Below are 25,726 nucleotides of genomic sequence, written 5' to 3'. Positions count from 1 at the left end.
TGAGAGAGAGGGAGAGAGATATGGAGAGAGATATGAGAGATATGAGGGAGAGGGAGAGATATGAGGAGAGGGGGAGATATGAGAGATATGGAGAGAGATATGAGAGAGAGAGGAGAGAGAGATATGAGAGATATGGAGAGAGGGGGAGATATGAGGAGAGGGAGAGATATGAGAGATATGAGAGAGAGAGAGGAGAGAGGAGATATGGAGAGAGGGGGAGATATGGGAGAGAGAGAGAGAGATGGAGATATGGAGAGAGGGGGAGATATGGGAGAGGGAGAGATATGGGAGAGGGAGAGATATGGGGAGAGAGAGAGATATGAGAGAGAGAGGAGAGAGAGAGAGAGATATGGAGAGAGGGGAGATATGGGAGAGAGGAGGAGATATGAGAGATATGAGAGGAGAGAGGAGAGATATGAGAGATATGAGGAGAGGGGGAGATATGAGAGAGAGAGAGAGAGAGATATGAGAGATATGGAGAGAGGGGGAGATATGAGAGATATGGGAGAGAGAGATATGGAGAGAGGGGAGATATGGAGATATGAGAGAGAGAGAGAGAGATATGAGAGATATGGAGAGAGAGGGAGATATGAGAGATATGAGGAGAGGAGATATGAGAGATATGAGGAGAGGGAGAGATATGAGAGATATGGGGAGAGGAGAAGATATGGAGAGAGGGAGATATGAGAGATATGGGAGAGAGAGAGGAGATATGGAGATATGAGGAGAGGGGAGATATGGAGAGAGGGAGATATGAGAGATATGAGAGGAGAGAGAGAGATATGAGAGATATGAGGAGAGGAGAGATATGAGAGATATGAGGAGAGGGGAGATATGAGAGATATGAGGAGAGAGGGAGATATGAGAGATATGGAGAGAGGAGAGAGATATGGAGAGAGATATGGGGAGAGGGAGAGATATGGGGAGAGAGGGAGATATGAGAGATATGAGGAGAGGGAGAGATATGAGGAGAGATGGGAGATATGAGAGATAGGGGAGAGAGAGAGATATGGAGAGAGGGGAGATATGGGGAGAGGGAGAGATATGAGAGAGAGAGAGGAGAGAGGAGATATGAGAGAGAGAGAGAGAGAGAAGAGAGAGATGAGGAGAGAGAGAGAGAGAAGGAGAGATGAGGAGAGAGAGAGAGAAGAGAGAGAGAGAGAGAAGGAGAGAGAAGGAGAGATATGAGAGAGGGAGAGAGAGAGAGAGAGAGGAGAGATATGAGAGAGAGAGAGAGAGAGAGAGAAGGAGAGAGAGAGAGAGAGAGAGAGAGAAGAGAGAGATGAGAGAGAGAGGAGAGAGAATGAGAGAGGAGGAGAGAGAAGAGAGAAGGAGAGATATGAGAGAGAGAGGGAGAGAGAGAGAGAGAATGAGAGAGAGGGAGAGAGGGAGAGAGAAGGAGAGATGGGGAGAGAGAGATAGAGAGAGAGATATGGAGAGAGAGGAGAGATATGAGAGATAGGAGAGAGAGAAAGAAAGGGAGAGAGATGAGGAGGGAGAGAGAGAGAGAGAGAGATGGAGAGTGAGAGAGAGAGAGAGAGAGATGGGAGAGAGGGGAGATATGAGAGATATGAGAGAGAGAGAGGAGATATGAGAGAGAGGAGAGAGATATGGGAGAGGGAGGAGATATGGGGAGAGGGAGAGATATGAGAGATATGGAGAGAGAGGAGAGATATGAGAGAGAGGGGGAGATATGAGAGATATGAGAGGAGAGGGAGAGATATGAGAGATATGGAGAGAGGGGGAGATATGGGGAGAGGGAGAGATATGGAGAGAGAGGGAGATATGAGAGATATGAGAGAGAGATATGGGGAGAGGGAGGAGATATGGAGAGAGGGGGAGATATGAGAGAGAGAGAGGGAGATATGAGAGATATGGGGAGAGAGGAGAGATATGAGGAGAGGGGAGATATGAGAGAGAGGAGGAGAGAGAGAGATATGAGAGATATGAGAGAGAGAGGAGAGAGATATGAGAGAGAGAGGGAGATATGAGAGATATGAGGAGAGGGGAGATATGGGAGAGATATGAGAGATATGAGGAGAGGGGGAGATATGGAGAGAGAGAGAGGAGATATGAGAGATATGGGGAGAGGGAGAGATATGGGGAGAGGGGGAGATATGGAGAGAGGGGGAGATATGGAGATATGGGGCGAGGGGGAGATATGGGGAGAGTGGGAGATATGGAGATACGGGGAGAGGGGGAGATATGGGGAGAGGGGGAGATATGGGGAGAGGGGAGATATGAGAGATACGAGGAGAGGAGAGAGATATGAGAGAGAGAGGGGGAGAGAGGAGACATGGGGAGAGAGGGAGAGAGAGGAGAGATGAGAGAGAGATGAGAGAGAGATGATGGAGAGGGGGAGAGAGGGAGAGAGAAGGAGAGATGATGGAGAGAGAGAGAGAGGGAGAGAGAAGGAGAGAGAGAGAGAGAGAGAGAGAGAAGGAGAGATGGGGAGAGAGGGATAGAGATGGAGATATGGAGAGAGGGAGGAGAGAGGGAGAGAGAAGGAGAGATGGGGAGAGAGGGATAGAGATGGAGATATGGAGAGAGGGGGAGATATAGAGATACGGAGAGAGGGGGAAAAAGGGAGAAAGATGGGGAGAGGGGGAGAGAGGGAGAGAGATGGGGAGTGGGGGAGAGAGGGAGAGAGATGGGGAGAGGGGAGATATGGAGATATGGAGAGAGGGGGAGATATGGAGAGAGGGGGAGATATGGGGAGAGGGGAGATATGAGAGATATGAGGAGAGGGGGAGATATGAGAGAGAGATATGAGAGATATGAGGAGAGGGAGAGATATGGAGAGAGGGGGAGATATGGAGATATGGGAGAGATATGGGGAGAGAGGGAGATATGAGAGATATGGGGAGAGGGAGAGATATGGGAGAGAGAGGAGAGACATGGAGATATGGGGAGAGGGGGAGATATGGAGATATGGGGAGAGGGGGAGATATGGGGAGAGGGAGAGACATGGAGATATGGGGAGAGGGGGAGATATGGGGAGAGGGAGAGATATGGAGAGAGGGGGAGATATGGGGAGAGGAGGAGATATGGAGAGAGGGGGAGAGAGGAGATATGGAGAGAGGGGGAGATATGGGGAGAGGAGGAGATATGAGAGATATGAGGAGAGAGGGAGAGAGATATGAGAGATATGGGGAGAGGGAGAGATATGAGGAGAGGGGGAGATATGAGAGATATGAGAGAGAGGGAGAGAGATATGAGAGATATGGGGAGAGGAGAAGATATGGGGAGAGGGGAGATATGGAGATATGGGGAGAGGGGAGATATGGAGATATGGGGAGAGGGGAGATATGGAGATATGAGGAGAGGGGAGATATGGAGATATGAGGAGAGGGGGAGATATGAGAGATATGAGGAGAGGGGAAGATATGGGAGAGAGGGGAGATATGAGAGATATGAGGAGAGGGGGAGATATGAGAGATATGGGAGAGAGGAGAGAGATATGGGGAGAGGGGAGATATGGAGATATGGGGAGAGGGGAGATATGGAGATATGGGGAGAGGGGAGATATGGAGATATGAGGAGAGGGGAGATATGGAGATATGGGGAGAGGGGGAGATATGGAGATATGGGGAGAGGGGAAGATATGGGAGAGATATGAGGAGAGGGGAAGATATGAGAGATATGGAGAGAGGGGGAGATATGAGAGAGATATGAGGAGAGAGAGGAGATATGAGAGATATGGGAGAGAGGGGAGATATGAGAGATATGGGGCGAGAGAGAGATATGAGGAGAGGGGGAGATATGGAGAGAGGAGGGGATATGAGAGATATGGGGAGAGGGGGAGATATGGGAGAGAGTGGGAGATATGGAGATAGGAGAGAGAGGGAGATATGAGGTGAGGGAGAGATATGGAGAGAGAGGAGAGAGATATGGGGCGAGAGAGAGATATGGGGAGAGGAGAGATATGAGAGATATGAGGAGAGGGGGAGATATGAGAGATATGAGGAGAGGGGGAGATATGGAGAGAGGGGGAGATAGAGAGAGATATGAGAGAGAGGGGGATATATGAGAGAGAGAGGAGAGAGAGATATGAGAGATATGAGGAGAGAGGAGAGAGATATGGAGAGAGGGGGAGATAGGAGAGATATGGGGAGAGGGGGAGATATGGGGAGAGGGGGAGATATGAGAGATATGGAGAGAGGGGGAGATATGAGAGATATGGGGAGAGGGAGAGATATGAGAGAGAGAGGAGGGAGATAGAGAGAGATATGGAGAGAGGGGGAGATATGAGAGAGAGGGAGGAGAGGAGGGAGATATGGGGAGAGGGAGAGATAGAGAGAGATATGGGAGAGATATGGAGATATGGAGAGAGGGAGAGAGATATGAGAGAGAGGGAGGAGAGGGAGAGATATGGGGAGAGAGGGAGATATGAGAGATATGGAGAGAGGGGGAGAGAGAGAGAGAGATGGGAGAGAGAGGAAGAGAGAGGAGAGAGATATGGGGAGAGGGAGAGATATGAGAGATATGAGGAGAGGGAGAGATATGAGAGATATGGGGGAGAGGGAGATATGAGAGATATGAGAGAGAGGGAGGAGATATGAGAGATATGGAGAGAGATATGGGGAGAGGGAGAGATATGGGGAGAGGGGAGATATGAGAGATATGAGAGGAGAGGGGAGAGATATGGAGAGAGGGGAGATATGAGAGATATGGGGAGAGGGGAGAGATATGGGGAGAGGGAGAGATATGGAGAGAGGGGAGATATGGGGCGAGGGAGAGATATGGGGAGAGGGGGAGATATGGGAGAGAGGGGAGATATGAGAGATATGGGGAGATGGGGAGATATGGGGAGAGGGGGAGATATGGGGAGAGGGGAGATATGGAGATATGGGGAGATGGGGAGATATGGGGAGAGGGGGAGATATGGAGATACGGGGAGAGGGTGAGATACGGGGAGAGGGGGAGATATGAGAGAGTATGGAGAGAGGGGGAGAGGAGAGAGAGATGAGGAGAGAGGGGGAGAGAGGAGAGAGAGATGAGGAGAGGGGGAGATATGAGAGAGAGGGAGGAGATATGGAGATATGAGAGAGAGGGGGAGATATGGAGATACGAGGAGAGGGGGAGATATGGGGAGAGAGGGGGAGAGGGAGATATGAGAGAGAGGGGAGAGATATGGGGAGAGGGGGAGATATGAGAGATATGGGGAGAGGGGAGATATGGAGATATGGGGAGAGAGGGAGATATGGAGAGAGGGGGAGATATGGGGAGAGAGGAGGGAGATATGAGAGATATGAGGAGAGGGGAGATATGAGAGATATGAGAGGAGAGGGAGAGATATGAGAGGAGATATGGGAGAGAGAGGGAGATATGAGAGATATGGGGAGAGGGGGAGATATGAGGGAGATATGGGGAGAGGGGGAGATATGGAGATATGGGGAGAGGCGAAGATATGGGGAGATATGGGGAGAGGGGGAGAGGGGGAGATATGGGGAGAGGGGGAGATATGGGGAGAGGGGGAGATATGGGGAGATATGGAGATATGGGGAGAGGGGAAGATATGGGGAGATATGGGGAGAGGGGAGATATGGGGAGAGGGGGAGATATGGAGATATGGAGAGAGGGGGAGATATGGGGAGATATGGGGAGAGGGGAGATATGGGGAGATATGGGGAGAGGGAAGATATGGGGAGAGGGGGCGATATGGAGAGATACATCAAGCTGACAGTACTCAATCCTTCATCCATCCTGTGACTTCAGAAAACCAGGCTGAGAGGAGAGAGAAGGAGAGATGGCAGCACCTGTCATGTCAGAGCCGTCAGCAGCTGACAGAGACGACATAATGCCTACACACACAATCTATTAGATATGGGGAGAGGGGAGATATGGAGATATGGGGAGAGGGGGAGAGAAGGAGAGAGGGGGAGAGGGGGAGATATGGAGATATGTGGAGAGGGGAGATATGGAGATATGGGGAGAGGGGGAGAGAAGGAGAGATGGGGAGAGGGAGAGGGATGCCTACACACACAATCTAAGAAGACTCGCTTTACTTTACATCTTCCTGGAGTCACAGGCCGGCCGGGCGAGGCTAGAGTATAGTGTGGACTTTGAGTTTGTTCTCATCTGGCGGCTGGCTAGTCTGTTCTGTTCTGGGCACACAGCTAGGTATCAGATGACTGGAGATCCAGGCTGTGTCAGTAAACCAGCCCCATGATGTTTGAGATAATATACACTGAGTATACAAAACATTAAGAACACCTTCCTAATATTGAGTTGCATCCCCTTTTTCCCTCAGAACCCCTTTTGCCCTCGTTACACAGGGATGCTGGTCCATGTTGACTCCAATGCTTCCCACAGTTGTGTCAAATTGGCTGGATGTCCTTTGGGTGGTGGACCATTCTTGATACACACGGGAAACTGTTGAGCGTGGAAAAACCCAGCAGCGTTGCAGTTCTTGATACTAAACCGGTGCAGCCGGGCACCTACTACCATACCCCGTTCAAAGGGACCTACTACCATATCCCGTTCAAAGGCACCTACTACCATACCCCGTTCAAAGGCACCTACTACCATACCCTGTTCAAAGGCACCTACTACCATACCCCGTTCAAAGGCACCTACTACCATACCCCGTTCAAAGGCACCTACTACCATACCCCCGTTCAAAGGCACCTACTACCATACCCCGTTCAATGGCACCTACTACCATACCCCGTTCAAAGGCACCTACTACCAAACCCCCGTTCAAAGGCACCTACTACCATACCCCGTTCAAAGGCACCTACTACCATACCCCCGTTCAAAGGCACCTACTACCATACCCCTGTTCAAAGGCACCTACTACCGTACCCCCGTTCAAAGGGACCTACCTACTACCATACCCCGTTCAAAGGCACCTACTACCATACCCCGTTCAAAGGCACCTACTACCATACCCCGTTCAAAGGGACCTACCTACTACCATACCCTGTTCAAAGGCACCTACTACCATACCCCGTTCAAAGGCCCCTACTACCATACCCCGTTCAAAGGCACCTACTACCATACCCCGTTCAATGGCACCTACTACCATACCCCGTTCAAAGGCACCTACTACCATACCCCGTTCAATGGCCCCTACTACCATACCCCGTTCAAAGGCACCTACTACCATACCCCGTTCAATGGCACCTACTACCATACCTCGTTCAAAGGCACCTACTACCATACCCTGTTCAAAGGCACCTACTACCGTACCCCGTTCAAAGGCACCTACTACCATACCCCCGTTCAAAGGCACTTACATATAATGTCTTGCCTATTCACTCTCTGAATGGCACACATACACAATCCATGTCTCAATTGTCTCAAGGATTAAAAAATCTTCCTGTCTCCTCCCCTTCATCTACACTGATTGAAGTGGATTTAACAAGTGACATCAATAAGGGATCATAGATTTCACCTGGATTCACCTGGTCAGACTATATCATGGAGAGAGCAGGTGTTCATAATGTTTTGAATATACTGGTGATGTTTTAATCCAAAGAGACTTTAGCGTCACGCGTGTATGCAACTTACATATGGGTGGCCGCAGCAGGAATCAAACCCGCGACTCTTGTCTTTGCAAGCACCGTGCTTTATCAACTGAGCCACACAGTACAAAGCACACAGAACAACGACTGTAGTGTATAGTCAAACCTCCATGCGTTTGATCCCTCCTGCTCCTCTCCCTCCGTAGTACGAGGCGTCCACAGTCGCCCACTTCTTCTTGGGCAGATGGTCATCCTCCTCTGGCTCCTAAAAGGATAACAAACAGGTCAGGAATGTATGACCGCCCACAAATACACCCAGAATTACAAATGGAAACAGCTGGATGATACAATGATGTAATGATGTAATGATGTAATGATGTAATGGTTTAATGATGTAATGTTATGATGTAATGATGTAATGTTATGTTGTAATGTTGTAATGATGTAATGATGTAATGATGTAATGTTATGATGTAATGATGTAATGTTATGTTGTAATGATGTAATGATGTAATGTAATGATGTAATGTTATGATGTAATGTTATGTTGTAATGTTGTAATGGTGTAATGATGTAATGATGTAATGATGTAATGTTATGTTGTAATGTTGTAATGATGTAATGATGTAATGATGTAATGTTATGATGTAATGATGTAATGTTATGTTGTAATGATGTAATGATGTAATGATGTAATGATGTAATGTTGTAATGATGTAATGTTATGTTGTAATGATGTAATGATGTAATGTTATGATGTAATGATGTAATGTTATGTTGTAATTATGTTATGTTGTAATGATGTAATGTTGTAATGATGTAATGATGTAATGATGTAATGTTGTAATGATGTAATGTTGTAATGTTGTAATGATGTAATGTTGTAATGTTGTAATGTTGTAATGATGTAATGTTGTAATGTTGTAATGATGTAATGATGTAATGATGTAATGTTGTAATGATGTAATGTTATGTTGTAATGATGTAATGTTATGATGTAATGATGTAATGATGTAATGTTGTAATGATGTAATGATGTAATGATGTAATGTTGTAATGATGTAATGTTGTAATGTTGTAATGATGTAATGTTATGATGTAATGATGTAATGTTATGATGTAATGATGTAATGTTATGATGTAATGATGTAATGTTATGATGTAATGTTGTAATGATGTAATGTTGTAATGTTGTAATGTTGTAATGATGTAATGTTGTAATGTTATGATGTAATGTTATGATGTAATGATGTAATGTTATGATGTAATGATGTAATGTTATGATGTAATGATGTAATGTTATGATGTAATGATGTAATGTTATGATGTAATGTTATGATGTAATGTTGTAATGTTGTAATGTTGTAATGCTGTAATGTTATGATGTAATGATGTAATGTTATGATGTAATGTTATGATGTAATGTTGTAATGTTGTAATGATGTAATGATGTAATGTTATGATGTAATGTTATGATGTAATGTTGTAATGTTGTAATGATGTAATGATGTAATGATGTAATGATGTAATGTTGTAATGATGTAATGATGTAATGATGTAATGTTATGTTGTAATGTTGTAATGATGTAATGTTGTAATGATGTAATGATGTAATGATGTAATGTTATGATGTAATGTTGTAGTGATGTAATGTTGTAATGTTGTAATGTTGTAATGTTGTAATGATGTAATGTTATGATGTAATGATGTAATGTTATGATGTAATGATGTAATGATGTAATGTTGTAATGATGTAATGTTATGTTGTAATGTTGTAATGGTGTAATGATGTAATGATGTAATGATGTAATGATGTAATGTTATGTTGTAATGTTGTAATGATGTAATGATGTAATGATGTAATGTTGTACTGATGTAATGATGTAATGATGTAATGTTATGATGTAATGATGTAATGATGTAATGTTATGTTGTAATGTTGTAATGGTGTAATGATGTAATGATGTAATGATGTAATGGTGTAATGATGTAATGATGTAATGGTGTAATGGTGTAATGGTGTAATGTTGTAATGATGTAATGATGTAATGATGTAATGATGTAATGTTATGATGTAATGATGTAATGTTGTAATGTTGTAATGATGTAATGTTGTAATGTTATGATGTAATGATGTAATGTTATGATGTAATGTTGTAATGATGTAATGATGTAATGTTGTAATGTTGTAATGTTGTAATGATGTAATGTTGTAATGTTATGATGTAATGTTATGATGTAATGATGTAATGTTATGATGTAATGATGTAATGTTATGATGTAATGATGTAATGTTATGATGTAATGATGTAATGTTATGATGTAATGTTATGATGTAATGTTGTAATGTTGTAATGTTGTAATGATGTAATGTTATGATGTAATGATGTAATGTTATGATGTAATGTTGTAATGATGTAATGATGTAATGATGTAATGTTGTAATGATGTAATGATGTAATGATGTAATGATGTAATGTTATGATGTAATGTTGTAATGTTGTAATGTTGTAATGATGTAATGTTATGATGTAATGTTGTAATGTTGTAATGTTGTAATGTTGTAATGATGTAATGTTATGATGTAATGATGTAATGATGTAATGATGTAATGTTGTAATGTTGTAATGTTGTAATGATGTAATGTTATGATGTTATGATGTAATGATGTAATGATGTAATGATGTAATGTTGTAATGTTGTAATGTTGTAATGATGTAATGTTATGATGTAATGATGTAATGTTATGATGTAATGATGTAATGATGTAATGTTGTAATGATGTAATGTTATGTTGTAATGTTGTAATGGTGTAATGATGTAATGATGTAATGATGTAATGATGTAATGTTATGTTGTAATGTTGTAATGATGTAATGATGTAATGATGTAATGTTGTACTGATGTAATGATGTAATGATGTAATGTTATGTTGTAATGTTGTAATGGTGTAATGATGTAATGATGTAATGATGTAATGATGTAATGGTGTAATGATGTAATGATGTAATGGTGTAATGTTGTAATGATGTAATGATGTAATGATGTAATGATGTAATGTTATGATGTAATGATGTAATGTTGTAATGTTGTAATGATGTAATGTTGTAATGTTATGATGTAATGATGTAATGTTGTAAAGATGTAATGATGTAATGATGTAATGTTATGATGTAATGATGTAATGATGTAATGACGTAATGATGTAATGATGTAATGTTGTAATGATGTAATGTTGTAATGTTGTAATGGTGTAATGATGTAATGATGTAATGTTATGTTGTAATGTTGTAATGATGTAATGATGTAATGATGTAATGTTATGTTGTAATGTTGTAATGATGTAATGATGTAATGATGTAATGTTATGTTGTAATGTTGTAATGTTGTAATGATGTAATGATGTAATGATGTAATGATGTAATGATGTAATGTTGTAATGTTGTAATGATGTAATGATGTAATGATGTAATGTTATGTTGTAATGTTGTAATGATGTAATGATGTAATGATGTAATGTTATGTTGTAATGATGTAATGATGTAATGATGTAATGTTATGTTGTAATGTTGTAATGATGTAATGATGTAATGTTGTAATGTTGTAATGATGTAATGATGTAATGATGTAATGTTATGATGTAATGATGTAATGATGTAATGATGTAATGTTGTAATGTTGTAATGATGTAATGATGTAATGTTATGATGTAATGATGTAATGTTATGTTTTAATGATGTAATGATGTAATGATGTAATGTTATGATGTAATGATGTAATGATGTAATGATGTAATGATGTAATGTTGTAATGATGTAATGATGTAATGATGTAATGATGTAATGATGTAATGTTGTAATGTTGTAATGATGTAATGATGTAATGATGTAATGTTATGATGTAATGATGTAATGATGTAATGATGTAATGATGTAATGATGTAATGTTATGTTGTAATGTTGTAATGATGTAATGATGTAATGATGTAATGATGTAATGTTGTAATGTTGTAATGTTGTAATGATGTAATGTTGTAATGATGTAATGTTGTAATGATGTAATGATGTAATGATGTAATGTTATGTTGTAATGATGTAATGATGTAATGTTGTAATGATGTAATGTTATGTTGTAATGATGTAATGATGTAATGGTGTAATGATGTAATGTTGTAATGATGTAATGTTATGTTGTAATGTTGTAATGATGTAATGATGTAATGTTATGTTGTAATGATGTAATGTTGTAATGATGTAATGTTATGTTGTAATGTTGTAATGATGTAATGTTATGTTGTAATGATGTAATGATGTAATGGTGTAATGATGTAATGTTATGTTGTAATGTTGTAATGATGTAATGTTATGTTGTAATGATGTAATGATGTAATGGTGTAATGATGTAATGATGTAATGTTATGTTGTAATGATGTAATGTTATGTTGTAATGATGTAATGTTATGATGTAATGATGTAATGTTATGTTGTAATGATGTAATGTTATGTTGTAATGATGTAATGTTGTAATGATGTAATGATGTAATGATGTAATGATGTAATGATGTAATGATGTAATGTTATGTTGTAATGTTGTAATGATGTAATGATGTAATGATGTAATGTTATGTTGTAATGTTGTAATGATGTAATGATGTAATGATGTAATGATGTAATGTTATGATGTAATGATGTAATGATGTAATGATGTAATGTTATGTTGTAATGTTGTAATGATGTAATGATGTAATGATGTAATGATGTAATGTTGTAATGTTGTAATGATGTAATGTTGTAATGATGTAATGATGTAATGATGTAATGTTGTAATGTTGTAATGTTGTAATGATGTAATGATGTAATGTTGTAATGTTGTAATGTTGTAATGATGTAATGATGTAATGATGTAATGATGTAATGTTGTAATGTTGTAATGATGTAATGATGTAATGATGTAATGTTATGTTGTAATGTTGTAATGATGTAATGTTGTAATGATGTAATGTAATGATGTAATGATGTAATGTTATGTTGTAATGTTGTAATGATGTAATGATGTAATGATGTAATGATGTAATGTTATGTTGTAATGTTGTAATGATGTAATGTTATGTTGTAATGATGTAATGATGTAATGGTGTAATGATGTAATGATGTAATGTTATGTTGTAATGATGTAATGTTATGTTGTAATGATGTAATGTTATGATGTAATGATGTAATGTTATGTTGTAATGATGTAATGTTATGTTGTAATGATGTAATGTTGTAATGATGTAATGATGTAATGATGTAATGATGTAATGATGTAATGATGTAATGTTATGTTGTAATGTTGTAATGATGTAATGATGTAATGATGTAATGTTATGTTGTAATGTTGTAATGATGTAATGATGTAATGATGTAATGATGTAATGATGTAATGTTATGTTGTAATGTAATGATGTAATGTTATGTTGTAATGATGTAATGATGTAATGGTGTAATGATGTAATGATGTAATGATGTAATGTTATGTTGTAATGTTATGATGTAATGATGTAATGATGTAATGTTGTAATGATGTAATGATGTAATGTTGTAATGATGTAATGTTATGTTGTAATGATGTAATGATGTGATGATGTAATGATGTAATGATGTAATGATGTAATGTTGTAATGATGTAATGTTATGTTGTAATGATGTACTGATGTAATGTTATGATGTAATGTTATGATGTAATGTTATGATGTAATGTTATGTTGTAATGATGTAATGATGTAATGTTATGATGTAATGATGTAATGTTATGATGTAATGTTGTAATGAAGTAATGATGTCATGATGTAATGATGTAATGATGTAATGATGTAATGTTGTAATGATGTAATGTTGTAATGATGTAATGATGTAATGATGTAATGTTATGTTGTAATGTTGTAATGTTGTAATGATGTAATGATGTAATGATGTAATGTTATGATGTAATGATGTAATGTTATGTTGTAATGTTGTAATGATGTAATGATGTAATGATGTTATGTTGTAATGATGTAATGTTGTAATGATGTAATGATGTAATGATGTTATGTTGTAATGATGTAATGATGTAATGATGTAATGTTATGTTGTAATGTTGTAATGGTGTAATGATGTAATGATGTAATGTTATGATGTAATGTTGTAATGATGTAATGATGTAATGATGTAATGTTATGATGTAATGATGTAATGTTATGTTGTAATGTTGTAATGGTGTAATGATGTAATGATGTAATGTTATGATGTAATGATGTAATGTTATGTTGTAATGTTGTAATGGTGTAATGATGTAATGATGTAATGTTATGATGTAATGATGTAATGTTATGTTGTAATGTTGTAATGATGTAATGTTGTAATGATGTAATGTTGTAATGTTGTAATGATGTAATGATGTAATGATGTAATGGTGTAATGATGTGATGTTATGTTGTAATGATGTAATGTTGTAATGATGTAATGTTGTAATGATGTAATGATGTAATGATGTAATGATGTAATGTTGTAATGATGTAATGATGTAATGTTATGTTGTAATGATGTAATGGTGTAATGATGTAATGTAATGATGTAATGATGTAATGTTATGTTGTAATGATGTAATGATGTAATGTTATGATGTAATGATGTAATGTTATGTTGTAATGATGTAATGATGTAATGATGTAATGATGTAATGATGTAATGTTATGTTGTAATGTTGTAATGATGTAATGATGTAATGTTGTAATGATGTAATGTTATGTTGTAATGATGTAATGATGTAATGTTATGATGTAATGATGTAATGTTATGTTGTAATGATGTAATGATGTAATGATGTAATGATGTAATGATGTAATGATGTAATGTTGTAATGATGTAATGTTATGTTGTAATGATGTAATGATGTAATGTTATGATGTAATGATGTAATGATGTAATGATGTAATGATGTAATGATGTAATGATGTAATGTTGTAATGATGTAATGATGTAATGGTGTAATGGTGTAATGATGTAATGATGTAATGGTGTAATGGTGTAATGGTGTAATGTTATGATGTAATGATGTAATGATGTAATGTTGTAATGATGTAATGTTATGTTGTAATGATGTAATGATGAAATGATGTAATGTTATGATGTAATGTTGTAATGATGTAATGATGTAATGATGTAATGATGTAATGTTATGATGTAATGTTGTAATGATGTAATGTTGTAATGGTGTAATGATGTAATGATGTAATGTTATGATGTAATGTAATGATGTAATGATGTAATGTTGTAATGATGTAATGATGTAATGTTATGATGTAATGTTGTAATGATGTAATGTTGTAATGGTGTAATGATGTAATGATGTAATGTTATGTTGTAATGTAATGATGTAATGATGTAATGTTGTAATGATGTAATGATGTAATGTTATGATGTTATGTTGTAATGATGTAATGTTGTAATGGTGTAATGATGTAATGATGTAATGTTATGATGTAATGTTATGATGTAATGATGTAATGATGTAATGATGTAATGATGTAATGTTGTAATGTTGTAATGTTATGATGTAATGATGTAATGATGTAATGTTATGATGTAATGATGTAATGATGTAATGTTGTAATGATGTAATGATGTAATGATGTAATGATGTAATGATGTAATGTTGTAATGATGTAATGTTATGTTGTAATGATGTAATGATGTAATGATGTAATGTTATGTTGTAATGATGTAATGATGTAATGATGTAATGATGTAATGATGTAATGTTGTAATGATGTAATGATGTAATGATGTAATGATGTAATGATGTAATGTTGTAATGATGTAATGTTGTAATGATGTAATGATGTAATGATGTAATGTTGTAATGATGTAATGATGTAATGATGTAATGATGTAATGTTATGTTGTAATGTTGTAATGTTGTAATGATGTAATGATGTAATGATGTAATGTTATGATGTAATGATGTAATGTTATGTTGTAATGTTGTAATGATGTAATGATGTAATGATGTTATGTTGTAATGATGTAATGTTGTAATGATGTAATGATGTAATGATGTTATGTTGTAATGATGTAATGATGTAATGATGTAATGTTATGTTGTAATGTTGTAATGGTGTAATGATGTAATGATGTAATGTTATGATGTAATGTTGTAATGATGTAATGATGTAATGATGTAATGATGTAATGTTATGATGTAATGATGTAATGTTATGTTGTAATGTTGTAATGGTGTAATGATGTAATGTTATGATGTAATGATGTAATGTTATGTTGTAATGTTGTAATGGTGTAATGATGTAATGATGTAATGTTATGATGTAATGATGTAATGTTATGTTGTAATGTTGTAATGATGTAATGTTGTAATGATGTAATGTTGTAATGTTGTAATGATGTAATGATGTAATGATGTAATGGTGTAATGATGTGATGTTATGTTGTAATGATGTAATGTTGTAATGATGTAATGTTGTAATGATGTAATGATGTAATGATGTAATGATGTAATGTTGTAATGATGTAATGATGTAATGTTATGTTGTAATGATGTAATGGTGTAATGATGTAATGTAATGATGTAATGATGTAATGTTATGTTGTAATGATGTAATGATGTAATGTTATGATGTAATGATGTAATGTTATGTTGTAATGATGTAATGATGTAATGATGTAATGATGTAATGATGTAATGTTATGTTGTAATGTTGTAATGATGTAATGATGTAATGTTGTAATGATGTAATGTTATGTTGTAATGATGTAATGATGTAATGTTATGATGTAATGATGTAATGTTATGTTGTAATGATGTAATGATGTAATGATGTAATGATGTAATGATGTAATGATGTAATGTTGTAATGATGTAATGTTATGTTGTACTGATGTAATGATGTAATGTTATGATGTAATGATGTAATGATGTAATGATGTAATGATGTAATGTTGTAATGATGTAATGATGTAATGGTGTAATGGTGTAATGGTGTAATGATGTAATGATGTAATGATGTAATGGTGTAATGGTGTAATGTTATGATGTAATGATGTAATGATGTAATGTTGTAATGATGTAATGTTATGTTGTAATGATGTAATGATGAAATGATGTAATGTTATGATGTAATGTTGTAATGATGTAATGATGTAATGATGTAATGATGTAATGATGTAATGTTATGATGTAATGTTGTAATGATGTAATGTTGTAATGGTGTAATGATGTAATGATGTAATGTTATGATGTAATGTAATGATGTAATGATGTAATGTTGTAATGATGTAATGATGTAATGTTATGATGTAATGTTGTAATGATGTAATGTTGTAATGGTGTAATGATGTAATGATGTAATGTTATGTTGTAATGATGTAATGTTGTAATGATGTAATGATGTAATGTTATGATGTTATGTTGTAATGATGTAATGTTGTAATGGTGTAATGATGTAATGATGTAATGTTATGATGTAATGTTATGATGTAATGATGTAATGATGTAATGATGTAATGTTATGATGTAATGATGTAATGATGTAATGTTATGATGTAATGATGTAATGATGTAATGTTGTAATGATGTAATGATGTAATGATGTAATGATGTAATGATGTAATGTTGTAATGATGTAATGTTATGTTGTAATGATGTAATGATGTAATGATGTAATGTTATGATGTAATGTTGTAATGATGTAATGATGTAATGATGTAATGATGTAATGATGTAATGATGTAATGTTGTAATGATGTAATGATGTTATGTTGTTATGTTGTAATGATGTAATGATGTAATGATGTAATGATGTAATGTTGTAATGATGTAATGATGTAATGTTGTTATGTTGTAATGATGTAATGATGTAATGATGTAATGTTATGATGTAATGTTGTAATGATGTAATGATGTAATGATGTAATGATGTAATGATGTAATGTTATGATGTTATGTTGTAATGATGTAATGTTGTAATGATGTAATGTTGTAATGATGTAATGATGTAATGATGTAATGATGTAATGATGTAATGATGTAATGATGTAATGTTATGTTGTAATGATGTAATGTTGTAATGATGTAATGTTGTAATGTTGTAATGATGTAATGGTATGATGTAATGTTGTAATGTAATGATGTAATGTTGTAATGATGTAATGATGTAATGTTGTAATGATGTAATGATGTAATGATGTAATGATGTAATGATGTAATGTTATGTTGTAATGATGTAATGTTGTAATGATGTAATGATGTAATGATGTAATGTTGTAATGATGTAATGATGTAATGATGTAATGATGTAATGATGTTATGTTGTAATGATGTAATGATGTAATGATGTAATGATGTAATGATGTAATGTTATGTTGTAATGATGTAATGTTGTAATGATGTAATGTTATGTTGTAATGATGTAATGTTATGATGTAATGTAATGTTGTAATGTTGTAATGATGTAATGTTATGATGTAATGTAATGTTGTAATGTTGTAATGATGTAATGTAATGATGTAATGTAATGTTGTAATGATGTAATGTTGTAATGTTGTAATGATGTAATGGTATGATGTAATGTTGTAATGTAATGATGTAATGTTATAATGATGTAATGTTGTAATGTTGTAATGATGTAATGTTATGATGTAATGTAATGTTGTAATGTTGTAATGATGTAATGTTATGATGTAATGTTATGATGTAATGTTGTAATGTAATGATGTAATGTTGTAATGATGTACTGGTGTAATGTTGTAGTGATGTAATGGTGTAATGATGTAATGATGTAATGTTGTAATACTAGGTTAAGAGCAACATGAAATGCGACCCCTGGCTGCCTTGTTCCACTGAGTCCCTATCGGAGGACCTGACACGGACACACACGTGTGTGTGTGTGTGTGCGTCTGTCTGTGTGTGTGTGTGTGTGTGTGTGTGTGTGTGTGTGTGTGTGTGTGTGTGTGTGTGTGTGTGTGTGTGTGTGTGTGTGTGTGTGTGTGTGTGTGTGTGTGTGTGTGTGTGTCTGTCTGTGTGTGTGCGTGTATGTGTGTGTGTGTGTGTGTGTGTGTGTGTGTGTGTGTGTGTGTGTGTGTGTGTGTGTGTGTCTGTCTGTGTGTGTGCGTGTATGTGTGTGTGTGTGCGTGTAGGTGTGTGTGTGTGTGTGTGTCTGTCTGTCTGTGTGTGTGCGTGTATGTGTGTGTGTGTCTGTCTGTGTGTGTGTGTGTGTGTCTGTCTGTGTGTGTGTGTGTGTGTCTGTCTGTGTGTGTGCGTGTATGTGTGTGTGTGTGTCTGTCTGTGTGTGTGTATGTGTGTCTGTCTGTCTGTGTGTGTGTGTGTGTGTGTGTGTGTGTCTGTGTGTGTGCGTGTATGTGTGTGTGTGTGTGTGTGTGTGTGTGTGTGTGTGTGTGTGTGTGTGTGTGTGTGTGTGTGTGTCTGTCTGTGTGTGTGCGTGTATGTGTGTGTGTGTGCGTGTAGGTGTGTGTGTGTGTGTGTGTCTGTGTGTGTGTGTGTGTGTCTGTCTGTGTGTGTGTGTGTCTGTCTGTCTGTGTGTGTGCGTGTATGTGTGTGTGTGTGTGTCTGTCTGTGTGTGTGTATGTGTGTCTGTCTGTGTGTGTGTGTGTGTGTCTGTCTGTGTGTGTGCGTGTATGTGTGTGTGTGTGTGTGCGTGTATGTGTGTGTGTGTGTGCGTGCTGTACTCACAGGTGGTGGAGGCCGCAACGGAGCAGGGGGAGGAGGAGGGGGTTTAATGACCTGAAACACAAAGAACAAAACAACAAACATGTCAGGAAAGGGTGTCAGTCACAGACAGACAGACAGACAAAACAGACAGACAAACAAAGGGCTGACAGAGGTGAGATAATGCATGGCAGGTGACACTGTCTCTGTCAGCAATGTACCTGCACTGTGTGTGTGTCTCAGCTTTTTCTGTGTCATAGTTTATAGGGTGGGGCCTGAACGTCACAGGTATGGATAGGGTGGGACCTGAACGTCGCAGGTATGGATAGGGTGGGACCTGAACGTCACAGGTATGGATAGGGTGGGACCTGAACGTCACAGGTATGGATAGGGTGGGACCTGAACGTCGCAGGTATGGATAGGGTGGGACCTGAACGTCTCGGGTATGGATAGGGTGGGGCCCGAACGTTGAGGGTATAGATAGGGTGGGGCCTGAACGTCTCGGGTATGGATAGGGTGGGGCCTGAACGTCACAGGTATGGATAGGGTGGGGCCTGAACGTCTCGGGTATGGATAGGGTGGGGCCTGAACATTGAGGGTATGGATAGGGTGGGGTCTGAACATTGAGGGTATGGATAGGGTGGGGCCTGAACGTCTCGGGTATAGATAGGGTGGGGCCTGAACGTCTCGGGTATGGATAGGGTGGGGCCTGAACGTCACAGGTATGGATAGGGTGGGGCCTGAACGTCACAGGTATGGATAGGGTGGGGCCTGAACGTCACAGGTATGGATAGGGTGGGGCCTGAACGTCTCGGGTATGGATAGGGTGGGGCCTGAACGTCTCGGGTATGGATAGGGTGGGGCCCGAACATTGAGGGTATGGATAGGGTGGGGCCTGAACGTCTCGGGTATGGATAAGATGGGGTCTGAACGTCTCGGGTATAGATAGGGTGGGGCCTGAACGTCTCGGGTATGGATAGGGTGGGGCCTGAACGTCTCGGGTATAGATAGGGTGGGGCCTGAACGTCTCGGGTATGGCAAGGGTGGGGCCTGAACGTCTCGGGTATGGATAGGGTGGGGCCTGAACGTTGAGGGTATGGATAGGGTGGGGCCTGAACGTTGAGGGTATGGATAGGGTGGGGCCTGAACGTTGAGGGTATGGATAGGGTGGGGCCTGAACGTCTCGGGTATAGATAGGGTGGGGCCTGAACGTTGAGGGTATGGATAGGGTGGGACCTGAACGTCTCGGGTATGGATAGGGTGGGGCCTGAACGTTGAGGGCTTGGATAGGGTGGGGCCTGAACGTTGAGGGTATGGATAGGGTGGGGCCTGAACGTCTCGGGTATGGATAGGGTGGGGTCTGAACGTCTCGGGTATGGATAGGGTGGGGCCTGAACGTCTCGGGTATGGATAGGGTGGGGCCTGAACGTCTCGGGTACGGATAGGGTGGGGCCTGAACGTCTCGGGTATGGATAGGGTGGGGCCTGAACGTCTCGGGTATGGATAGGGTGGGGCCTGAACGTCTCGGGTATGGATAGGGTGGGGCCTGAACGTCTCGGGTATAGATAAGGTGGGGCCTGAACGTTGAGGGTAGAGATAGGGTGGGGCCTGAACATTGAGGGTATAGATAAGGTGGGGCCTGAACGTTGAAGGTATAGATAAGGTGGGGTCTGAACGTCTCGGGTATGGATAGGGCTCTACTGGCAGCTCAACTCTCTGTGGTCTACTGATTACAAGATCGTGCCTGAGAACCAACAAAGGGCCCCCTGGTGTAAAATAACACAATAAAGAGACACTCCAAAACAACTAGTGACAGACAGGGGAGTCTTAGGCTAGTAATTGATTAGATGGGGTCCAGTGGTCCCAAGCAGCAATCCCCCAATCAGAGTTCTGAGGAGATAATTAACATCAATGAGATGCAGAGAGGAGAAGAGATGAGAGGAGAGGAGGAAAGGAGGAGAGGAGAAGAGGGGAGAGGAGATGAGAAGAGGAAAGGAGGAGAGGATATGAGAAGTGTGTTGAGGAGAAGAGGGGAGAAGAAGGGGAAGGAAGAGGAGGGGAGAGAACACGCAAGAGGAGGGGAGATGAGCAGAGGAAAGGAAGAGAGGAGAAGAGAGAAGAAGATGAGAGAGGAGAAGAAAGGAGGGAAGAGGAGAAGAGAGGAGAGGAACGGAGGAGAGAAGAGGGGAGAGGAGCAGAGGAGAGGAGAGGAGAGGAGAGGGGAGTGGAGGAGAGGAGAGGAGAGGAGAGGAGAGGAGAGGAGAGGAGAGGAGAGGAGGAAAGGAGGAGAGTGTTGGGGAGAAAAGGGGAAAGGAGATGAGAAAATAGAAGAGGGGAGAGAACAGGAGAGGAGGGGAGAGAACAGGAAGGAGGGGAGAGAACAGGAGAGGAGGGGAGAGGAGAGAAGAGGGGAGAGGAGATGAGGAAAGGAGGAGAAGGTTGGGAGAAGAGGGGAGAGGAGAAGAGGGGAGAGGGGAGAGGAGGGGAGAGGAGGGGAGAGTAGGAAAGGATGAGAGGAGAAGAAGGGAGGAAAGGAGGGAAGATAAGAAGAGGGGAGAGGAGGGGAGAGGAGAGAAGAGGAGAGAAGAGGGGAGAGGAGATGAGGAAAGGAGGAGAAGGTTAGGAGAAGAGGGGAGAGGAGAAGAGGGGAGAGAAGGGGAGAGGAGGGGAGAGGAGAATAGGGGAGAGGAGGGGAGAGGAGAAGAAGGGACAGGGGAAGAGGGGAGAGGAGAGAAGGGGACAGTTGGGGTGAGGAGAGGAGACGAGGGGAGAGGAGAGGAGGAGAGAGAAGAAGAGGAGAAGAGGGGAGAAGAAAAGTGGGGAAAGGAGAAGAGGGGAGAGGATGGGAGAGCTCCAGACTAGAGCTTGGGGTCTGATCCAGGCTAGACTGACTGGAAGATGAGTGCCTGCTCAGGTCACTAAACACACACACGCACGCACGCACGCACGCACGCACGCACGCACGCACGCACGCACGCACGCACACACACACACACACACACACACACACACACACACACACACACACACACACACACACACACACACACACACACACACACACACACACACATCTCTCTCATCCCAGAGTGATGTGCCTAGCAGGCCTGTCCTGTCTGTGCCAGTGGTTGTGACATGGCTACTGACTTGACTAGCAGGTTGTCCACAATGTGATTCCACTCAAAGACTAGATGCCTTCACGTGTTTTATATCTGCATACAAAGCATTCCCCTGGACAGGGACGCGTGGCAGGTGTCAGTCCGTAGAGCACATTTAGTCACTTCAGATAAGATACTGGCTTAGAGCAGCACTCACATTGATATGTAAGAAAGACAGGACAAACAAAAAAACAAACCCGGTGAAAGAGGTCAGATCCGGTAGAGCACTGACAGATTATCAGAGTAGGAAGGGCTGATCTAGGATCAGTTTTAGGCTTTCAGAAATATGTGGACAGGAAGGACCAGATCCTCAATCACTTAGAGCACTGACAGATTCTCAGAGTAGGAAGGGCTGATCTAGGATCGGTTTTAGGCTTTCAGAAATATGTGGACAGGAAGGACCAGATCCTCAATCACTTAGAGCACTGACAGATTCTCAGAGTAGGAAGGGCTGATCTAGGATCAGTTTTAGGCTTTCAGAAATATGTGGACAGGAAGGACCAGATCCTCAATCACTTAGAGCACTGACAGATTCTCAGAGTAGGAAGGGCTGATCTAGGATCAGTTTTAGGCTTTCAGAAATATGTGGACAGGAAGGACCAGATCCTCAATCACTTAGAGCACTGACAGATTCTCAGAGTAGGAAGGGCTGATCTAGGATCAGTTTTAGGCTTTCAGAAATATGTGGACAGGAAGGACCAGATCCTCAATCACTTAGAGCACTGACAGATTCTCAGAGTAGGAAGGGCTGATCTAGGATCAGTTTTAGGCTTTCAGAAATATGTGGACAGGAAGGACCAGATCCTCAATCACTTAGAGCACTGACAGATTATCAGAGTAGGAAGGGCTGATCTAGGATCAGTTTTAGGCTTTCAGAAATATGTGGACAGGAAGGACCAGATCCTCAATCACTTAGAGCACTGACAGATTATCAGAGTAGGAAGGGCTGATCTAGGATCAGTTTTAGGCTTTCAGAAATATGTGGACAGGAAGGACCAGATCCTCAATCACTTAGAGCACTGACAGATTATCAGAGTAGGAAGGGCTGATCTAGGATCAGTTTTAGGCTTTCAGAAATATGTGGACAGGAAGGACCAGATCCTCAATCACTTAGAGCACTGACAGATTATCAGAGTAGGAAGGGCTGATCTAGGATCGGTTTTAGGCTTTCAGAAATATGTGGACAGGAAGGACCAGATCCTCAATCACTTAGAGCACTGACAGATTCTCAGAGTAGGAAGGGCTGATCTAGGATCAGTTTTAGGCTTTCAGAAATATGTGGACAGGAAGGACCAGATCCTCAATCACTTAGAGCACTGACAGATTATCAGAGTAGGAAGGGCTGATCTAGGATCAGTTTTAGGCTTTCAGAAATATGTGGACAGGAAGGACCAGATCCTCAATCACTTAGAGCACTTCTACCCTGAGACAGTATTTTAATGATGAGTGTGGACATCCACCCTCCATTCCTTTCTTTAGGCCTCCAACCACAGTTCAGTGAATTGATTTAAAGAGTCAAAGTATATACCTGGTTCAGAGTCTTGAGTTAAAGAGTCAAAGTATAATACTGGTTCAGTGAATTGATTTAAAGAGTCAAAGTATAATACTGGTTCAGTGAATTGATTTAAAGAGTCAAAGTATAATACTGGTTAAGTGAATTGATTTAAAGAGTCAAAGTATAATACTGGTTCAGTGAATTGATTTAAAGAGTCAAAGTATAATACTGGTTCAGTGAATTGATTTAAAGAGTCAAAGTATAATACTGGTTCAGTGAATTGATTTAAAGAGTCAAAGTATAATACTGGTTCAGTGAATTGATTTAAAGAGTCAAAGTATAATACTGGTTCAGTGAATTGATTTAAAGAGTCAAAGTATAATACTGGTTCAGTGAATTGATTTAAAGAGTCAAAGTATAATACTGGTTCAGTGAATTGATTTAAAGATTCAAAGTATAATACTGGTTCAGTGAATTGATTTAAAGAGTCAAAGTATTATACTGGTATGAAAAGCTCAGCACCTCTACAACTCTATGACTACTACAACCTGCCCCAGTGCCTGGGTACAGGTAGTAGTAACCTGTAACACTGGAAGTAACCTGTAACACTGGTAGTACCCTGTAACACTGGTAGTAACCTGTAACACCGGTAGTAACCTGTAACACCGGTAGTAACCTGTAACACTGGTAGTAACCTGTAACACCGGTAGTAACCTGTAACACTGGTAGTAACCTGTAACACTGGTAGTAACCTGTAACACTGGTAGTAACCTGTAACACTGGTAGTAACATGTAACACTGGTAGTAACCTGTAACACTGGTAGTAACCTGTAACACTGGTAGTACCATTTAACACTGGTAGTAACCTGTAACACTGGTAGTAACCTGTAACACTGGTAGTAACCTGTAACACTGGTAGTAACCTGTAACACTGGTAGTAACCTGTAACACTGGTAGTAACCTGTAACACTGGTAGTAACCTGTAACACTGGTAGTAACCTGTAACACTGGTAGTAACCTGTAACACTGGTAGTAGCAGGCACTGGTAGTAACCTGTATCACTGGTAGTAACCTGTAACACTGGTAGTAACCTGTAACACTGGTAGTAGCAGGCACTGGTAGTAACCTGTAACACTGGTAGTAACCTGTAACACTGGTAGTAACCTGTAACATTGGTAGTAACCTGTAACACTGGTAGTAACCTGTAACACTGGTAGTAACCTGTAACACCGGTAGTAACCTGTAACACCGGTAGTAACCTGTAACACCGGTAGTAACCTGTAACACCGGTAGTAACCTGTAACACTGGTAGTAACCTGTAACACCGGTAGTAACCTGTAACACCGGTAGTAACCTGTAACACTGGTAGTAACCTGTAACACCGGTAGTAACCTGTAACACCGGTAGTAACCTGTAACACCGGTAGTAACCTGTAACACTGGTAGTAACCTGTATCACTGGTAGTAACCTGTATCACTGGTAGTAACCTGTAACACCGGTAGTAACCTGTAACACCGGTAGTAACCTGTAACACCGGTAGTAACCTGTAACACCGGTAGTAACCTGTAACACCGGTAGTAACCTGTAACACCGGTAGTAACCTGTAACACTGGTAGTAACCTGTAACACTGGTAGTAGCCTGTAACACTAGTAGTAACCTGTAACACTGGTAGTAACCTGTAACACTGGTAGTAACCTGTAACACTGGTAGTAACCTGTAACACTGGTAGTAACCTGTAACACTGGTAGTAACCTGTAACACTGGTAGTAACCTGTAACACTGGTAGTAACCTGTAACACTGGTAGTAACCTGTAACATTGGTAGTAACCTGTAACACTGGTAGTAACCTGTAACACTGGTAGTAACCTGTAACACTGGTAGTAACCTGTAACACTGGTAGAAA

General features: G+C 39.5%; 1 protein-coding gene across 1 annotated transcript in view; it reads right to left on the bottom strand.

The window, feature by feature from the left end:
- Window positions 1–25,726, bottom strand: part of LOC129852745 (anthrax toxin receptor 2-like) — a 112,436-nt gene that overhangs the window by 31,076 nt on the left and 55,634 nt on the right. Inside the window, exons 12-13 of the mRNA XM_055918405.1 lie at window positions 19,194–19,244; window positions 7,636–7,734 (exon numbers count right to left, since the gene is read on the bottom strand). Coding sequence (XP_055774380.1) covers window positions 7,636–7,734; window positions 19,194–19,244 — 150 coding nt within the window. The remainder of the gene's footprint in view (window positions 1–7,635; window positions 7,735–19,193; window positions 19,245–25,726) is intronic.

The sequence above is a fragment of the Salvelinus fontinalis genome, chromosome 4, assembly GCF_029448725.1.
Source record: "Salvelinus fontinalis isolate EN_2023a chromosome 4, ASM2944872v1, whole genome shotgun sequence".
NCBI classification, from domain to species: domain Eukaryota; kingdom Metazoa; phylum Chordata; class Actinopteri; order Salmoniformes; family Salmonidae; genus Salvelinus; species Salvelinus fontinalis.
The sequence above is the reverse complement of the archived record's forward strand: the minus strand, read 5'-3'. Positions and strand labels throughout refer to the sequence as shown.